At 36.4% G+C, this 7,171-nt stretch overlaps 1 protein-coding gene across 1 annotated transcript in view; it reads right to left on the reverse strand.

The window, feature by feature from the left end:
* LOC122094159 (sodium/hydrogen exchanger 2-like) overlaps positions 1–4,249 on the reverse strand; it is a 12,289-nt gene extending 8,040 nt beyond the window's left edge. The window contains exons 1-4 of the mRNA XM_042664857.1: positions 4,056–4,249; positions 3,504–3,935; positions 3,284–3,402; positions 992–1,089 (exon numbers count right to left, since the gene is read on the reverse strand). Of these exons, the coding sequence (XP_042520791.1) occupies positions 992–1,089; positions 3,284–3,402; positions 3,504–3,677 (391 nt within the window). The 5' untranslated portion in view covers positions 3,678–3,935; positions 4,056–4,249. The remainder of the gene's footprint in view (positions 1–991; positions 1,090–3,283; positions 3,403–3,503; positions 3,936–4,055) is intronic.
* Between the last annotated feature and the right edge of the window lie 2,922 nt (positions 4,250–7,171).

The following is a 7,171-nucleotide window of genomic DNA, read 5'->3' on the forward strand; positions in this document are numbered from 1 at the left end:
TTTAAATAAACCGAATAATTCGGTTTAATTCGGATTCGGTCCGAATTATTCGCGATTTATATTCAGTTTTGAAAAAGTCGCGAATTTTAAAGAATTTTATTTTTAATTCAGATTCGGTCCGAATTTTTGATAAAATTCTTTAAAATTCGGTTCGACCGAATTGATAACTCTGGTCGAGATTAGCGCTGTTTTGAGAACAGCGATAGTTCAACAAAACCTAAATTATAAATGAGGTCCACAAAAACTCATTTTACGGCATTATGCAATCTATGAACCTCTATCAAATTAGAAAGGAGATGCTTTTTTCTAACAACCCAGATGCACATAGGAAATCAGTTTCAAAACCTGTGGCAGTATAATTAAACAAGACTTCCTATTGGCATTGCTACAGTAGATGCAACCAAAATATAAATTTCTTTTCCCGTGGCAGTGCTGGGTGGGTCCATTCCATTTCTTTTAAATAATGAATTCAGTTTGATTTTGTTGCAACCTACCAATCTCACCTACAAACACCCCCAACCCCAAAAGAAAAGGGTCCTAATTACAGAAGGTCCAACAGTAAATGCAGCCTCGAACAAACTATTCCTGTTTGCTCGCTTATGATAAAGCAAGCTCCTTTTTCCTTCCCTTCAAGCTCCTTTACTCCTAGAGATGGCTATTGTAGTTCTCAGCTTCCTCCCGATTCAGATCCTCACAGGGAAAAGTGATCGCTTCTGAAAATTTCTAGGTGATGGTTGTTATTTACAAGAACATATTGTTCCCCTCAAATAACAAGAACAGAATACTAATCATATAACAACAGTGTTTGTTATGAAATTTTCATAAAAACCACTAAAGAGGAAAAAAATAGCATAAAGTATTTTCTGAGTAACTCAAATCAACTCAGTCTTCCCCAACTATATGGTGTCAGCCACAAGGATCCTCTTTTTCCAATCAACTCTATTCAAAGTGTAATGTCTCAATAACCACATATACAATCGAAAGAGCATACCTAATGAGATGATGACAAAGGAAATCAAAGTACCAACAGCACCAAACAGCATGATTGTCATGAAGTTGCGAAAAAATTGCTTCTTTTTCACCTGGAACCTGGTGGGGGTGGATAAAGAAAGTAAATATCAATATCATCCACATTGTAGAAATAATGTTGGCATTGCTGAATGAGAACATCTCATGTGAATGTGACACCCATAGAGAGAGAGAGAGAGAGAGTTACACTCAACAAATGCGTGACAACTAAAAACCAATATGTCTAGGATAGAAACAAATGAGCTCGTAAGTTTAGAAGTCTTGTTTAGAGCTGGCTTTAAGTTTTTATCTTATGCATGTGGTCAAGGGTTTAATTATAAATATGATAATGAACCTATGTCATTTCTAAGAGCTAATAGATGTAAATTTCCACTATCATAAATTTAGTACAATAAATCGAAAAATCTTTCAAGATAGAAATAATTTCACAATCAAGGAAATGAAAAATGGGAGTAATCTTCAATAGGTTCCAGTGCTCAGGGTAAGGTCAATAGTTAAATTAAAAGAAATATATATATATAACATCATAATCCACATTCCACACAAATAGTTGTAATTAGTGCACAACAAATGATTCTAGAGGATAGATTCACAACCTAGTGATTGCAGGAAGCAGACTAAAGAGGTAATGGGGAGGTCCATGCTTAGCGAGGAAAACTAATTTAAGGCAATGCTCCCATCCTCGAATAATTTCTTTAGCAACTTACAACAAAAGAGCCACACTTCTTACACTAGTCACCACAATATCATACATATATTAAAATTTTGTCCACATATTTACTTCAAACACTTCCCTAGTACTTGCTAGATTAACTCTCTAGGGACTCTATTTTAAGTTTTTTCTAGGTCAATAAAGACTACATGAAGACTCTTCTTGCAATCTCTAAATCATTCCATGAGTCTACTAAGCAAATAGCTTCTATTGTGGATCTTCCTAGCATAAAACAAAATTGGTTCTCTATACTACTAGTTTCTTGTCTCAGGTGGGTTTCAATAACCCTCTCCCATAATTTTATATAATGACTCATTAGTTTATGCCTTTATAGTTAATGTAGCACTGAATGTCACCTTTATTTTTATAAATGGGAATCAAAATGCTTCTCCTCCATTTATTTAGCATTTTTCTTGTGCTCATAATCTTATTAAACAGCTTGGTTAGCCAAGATAAACCACAGATTCCTAAGCTCTTCCACAAGTCTATAGTTACCTCATCCAGGCCTAATGCCTTGCCTACTTTCATCCACCTTAAAGTTTCTTTTACTTCAAGCACACTAACTTTTCGTATATATCTACGAGATGTGGTGTTTTGATAGGTAAAAGCAGTCTTCCAAGACACTATTACTCAAAATGTCTTCATTTAGTAAGCTATCAAAATAATCTTTCCATCTCTCCTTAATGTCCTCGTCCTTTATTAGTACTTAATCATCTTCGTTTTTAATAAGTTTAATGTGGTCAAGATCTCTACTCTTCCATTCCCTGTTTTTAGCTATCTTATAGATAGCTTTTCCCCCTTCCTTGGTGGCCAAATTGTTATCAAGAACTTCATATTTTTTCTCCCTTGATTTTTCCACAATCTTCTTATAGCTTCATTTCTAGTAAATTTACACATTTTTCATTTTAGAATCTCTACATCCTCAGTCCTTTTGACATGTCTTTCTAGCTTCTTAGTCTTAATGCCTACTTGAACCCCATCATCCCACTACGAAGTCTCCCTAGATAAATGATGTTTTCCATTTGATTCACCTAGGACATCTTTAGCAACCATCTTAATACAGGTAGATAATGAATTATCTTAAATTTTCATTCAATATAATTAGCAAATATTTACTTATTTTTGTTCTCTAGATTCACATAGGACATCTTTAGCAACCTTTTAAAAAACAGATTATTTAGCAAACATGTTCTAATTCATTATCATTAATTTTCATTAAACTCAGGACAATTAAATTTTTACTATATCTGCAATACAGAAAGCTGAATAGTTCTTTGGAAAACTCAAGAATAAAGCCATCATCGGTCCAAGTTCAATTTAACGTCTTTGACAATGTAGAGCACCAATGAGTAAAAATGAGGCAACGATACCTAGAATGGAATTGCAAATTCAATAAAATTATATTGAAGTTGAACGGTTTAAGAACTACTTAGAGTATACAGTGAATGACAAATAAAAGTAGTATATCATATAATATACATGAAAAAGCAAATCTAGAAAACTATATTAACAAAATTACAAGAATTTTTTTTCTTTATTTACCCAGCATTAAAGATAATTGGAGGAAGAAGGTATATAAAAAAGAGATCTTCACTAAAGACTAAAATATGCGAGCTTTTTCCCCCAGAAAATAGTAGAATGACGACTCCTGTACAAAGACCCTGCCATGAACACACAGAGAAAGCCAATCATTATTTAGCATTTTACCATAACCGTATGAAATTACATTCAATGGGGAAGGAAATGGTACAGAGAAACTCACAATTATTAGAGCAGTAATCGATTCATTCATCCATCGATTCTCCTCCAGTAGATGACCGATCACAATACAAGCACAAAGGAGCGCAACAAAAATATTCATCGAAACCACAGAGGTGTAATCAGATGCGTTCACCATCTCCAACTTCGTCAAAAGAGAGCCTAGGGGAAAAGCCATGTTCTCCACACCTCGATGGAGAAACCAAACCAAGCAAGATTCAGGTAGTAGTAGTAGTTTAAAGCTCCGGCTGAAGCTAGAACTTGCTTGTAAATTTCAAACACTATGTCTCCGAACTATCCCTCTCAGAGACGCTCTTCCTCATACTCAAAATTCTTACTCTGCAGAGCAACACCTACTGTTGCTTCAAAGTTCAATGTTAGACGAATCACTGGCACTGAAGCGCGTAAAAGTCGATTTCTCAGAAAAAACTCCACCCTAAGTTAGCAGGAAAAAAAAAAATCGAATCAGAAAACGATTCCGAACAACTAAGGCGGAGCTCGTCAGTGAAACGAATTCTGCCATGAAATTAGTAAAGGAATACAGGAAATCACAGACCTGAAGTAGACGTTATCGTCACTATCTGCTCTGCGATGAGACGCGAAGAGAAGAAGGGAGACTCGGATTACAAAGAAGAAGAAAGGAAAGGAAGAGATTTTTATAGAAAGACAGAGGTCGGGAATAAATTTGGTTACGCAGATGGATCGACTCGGAAGTCGGAAGGATAGAATGAAATGAAATGACTCAGTGGAAGAATCTCTGTTCTTTTATTCTGTGCGATCGTTGGCTTTGTTTGTCAGTGGAGAAAGTCTGGAATTCGGAAACGGAAATGTCTTGAATAACCTTTTCAATTTCTATCTTTAATTTTAAAATTAGACAAGAAAGTCCTAAGAAATGAAGAAACCAAAAGTCTTAATTTTAATTAATTTTTTAAAATGGTAATTAAGGCGTCGTTTGTCAAACCAAAGGAAATCTTTGGTTCCTTCTCATTTTCAGATCTTCTTTTTTTTTTTTTTTTTTTTTTTTTTGGTAAGGCATTTTCAGATCTTCCACTCCGTAAGTGTGGTCTGCATGTAGGGGTGTCAATCGGTCGGTCCGGCTCAATTTCGGTTTGAGTTGAGTCGGTTTCGGCGTGAAAAAGCTGAAATCGAAATCGAACCAATAAGGAAATTCTGGTTTCAATTTGGTTTCGATTTCGGTTTGTCTTCGGTTTCTTAAATCGATTTGTAACCGGGTTGACTTTGGTTTTTGGTCCAGTTTGGATTCGACTTTCCATACAAATGTATACAAAACTATGCAAATTTTGATTTTTTTAATGAATTTTGGAGTGTTTCGGTTTCTTACCGGTTTGGTTTCAATTTCGGTCCAGGTTTTGAGTCGTTTTGGTTTGGTTTCGAGTTCATCCGGTTTCCGATGCGGAGCGATTTGATTTTGGGGTTGCAATACTCCAAACCGAACCAAACCAATTAGGCTTTGATTCGATTCGATCCGATCCATATTGTTATTGGTTTGATCTGACCGGTTTTACCGATTTGATTTAGGAATTGACACCCCTATCTGCATGTATCTTGGGACGACTTGGTTTGATTTAATGGAACGCATAGAATGGGCCGTCCGTAGGGCCATCACCACCTTGGACTATCTATATACATATGACATGGATAAAGACTCTTTTTACTACTCTCTCTCTCTCTCTCTCTCTCTCTCGGTGAAATCCATTTTGGGAGGCCATCCAAGCCGGACAAAACTTGGCTGCTGCCTCAGTAGCAGCCAAGTAGATGCAACCCTTGCTGGCAATCAATAGAATAGAATCTACAAGGGTATTTATGAAAATACAAAAATTTAGGAGGATATTTGTGAAAATGAGAAAGATAAACTATTATATTCCATTGGTTGCCAGTAGGGTTACAACCAATTGCAATGGTTGGAAGTATTGGAGTCAAGTATTGAAATCCGATTGGCTGTTTGAGCTGTGTCATATTGGTATTGATTCAGACCAATATTGAGACCTGACTAATCTGAATTGAGTATCAATATCGAAATAAGGGTAACATTTTAAAGTAAGGGCAAAATTGATTGATAGGACCGATTCAATCCAATCCAAATTGATATATGTAGTACCAATTTCTACACTGACAACTAAATCCATGATCCAAACAATGTTTTAAGTATTGGGATCAGATCAATCCAAATTGATCGATTTGTTATGGATTTCTAGGGTCCTAGTACATTTTGGTCAATCAATTATTGACTGATCTAGACTAACTCCATCTAGGATCATCCAAGACCAATCTAGATCTCGTTACTTTAAACTTGCATCATGGTTTGAGGAATCATATTGAATCAGCCTGAATCGATTGGTATGAGCCTTGACCTCTTGACCGATATAGTATTGGTGAATCAGTATGGATAGAGGGTTAGTTATTGGAGTTTATAGTAATATTACGAAATGATAGGGGATTGTTACAAGCCCCTAGTGTGATTTGGCTCCTCCCCAACAACTTGAATGTTCAACACCTAACAAACACATGGGTTGCACGTGGAAGTTCATCGAATGACTGGAAGGGTGGTTGGAGGGTAATAGGATGATTAGGAGAGGACTCGAATCTGCTAGGATGCAGCTTAATCCAATCGGATGAGAAGGGGCACTTAATGAGGGATAAGAGTGGGGTCTACATATGGAATATGTGAGAATGTGTACAATAATCTACACTATGGTATGGGAGATTCTCCACACTACCGCTGTTGGAAACCCTTGTCCTACGTAAAAATTAGAAGAAGGAGAAAAAATGTCCAAGAATGTTGCCTTTGCCATCACTTCTGTTCTAGACCGTGCTTCTAGACAGAGAATCACCTCTCATAAAAATTAAATCAAAACAGAACTTGGTTTAATTAAACTAAATAAAGAGTGGTCCAGAGAAGGCCTGAAAACTTTTATGACTATGGAAATTAAAATGAATGTGAGGTAGGAAAGAGACAACTAAAGCAGGGGGAAGGAACTTGGACTTTAAATATTAGAGAAATATTAGATCTTAGCCAACCCAAGCATGATTGCGCCTAGAATTTTCTGTGATTCTAACGCTTTCTACTTATATTTCAAATCATTATAAGCAGTTTCCATTATATGCCAAGGTCCTTATCACAGCTTTGTTTGTTTTGAGGATAAGATTATCAAACATGGCATTCCATGTCAATAGCCCTTGCTCAGGTGGGTCAGTGGGTGTCGACATCCCTTTGTTTGAAGAGGTCTTGGGTCAGCTGTGGTCCAGGTCTTGCCTCTCTACACCACCGGAGTGATAGACGTTGCCAACCTGGTGACTGTGAGTGAAACAAGGAATCACCTAGCCTTTCTCTCTCCTGGCTGGGGATCCTCCTTTCTCCTGTGTGTCCCACCCAACTTCCCCCTTCGTTCCCTCAAAAAAAAAAAATAATAATAATAATAAAATAAAATAAAAATTGGTTGCTACTAGGTGTAGCCAAGGAAATGGGATCCTAAGGTCAGATTTAAATATACCCTTCTAGGGTGGAGTTTTCCATTCCTACAAGAGGTTGCATCTACTTCATTGCAACTCGGACAACATCCAAATTTCGCCCCTAGCCCCTAGTCAATAATTTTACAATGTTGTCATCTTATATCTGTAATCATTTGTCGTCTCTTTTTTTTTTTTTTTTTT

The sequence above is a fragment of the Macadamia integrifolia genome, chromosome 11, assembly GCF_013358625.1.
Source record: "Macadamia integrifolia cultivar HAES 741 chromosome 11, SCU_Mint_v3, whole genome shotgun sequence".
Taxonomy (NCBI): Eukaryota; Viridiplantae; Streptophyta; class Magnoliopsida; order Proteales; family Proteaceae; genus Macadamia; species Macadamia integrifolia.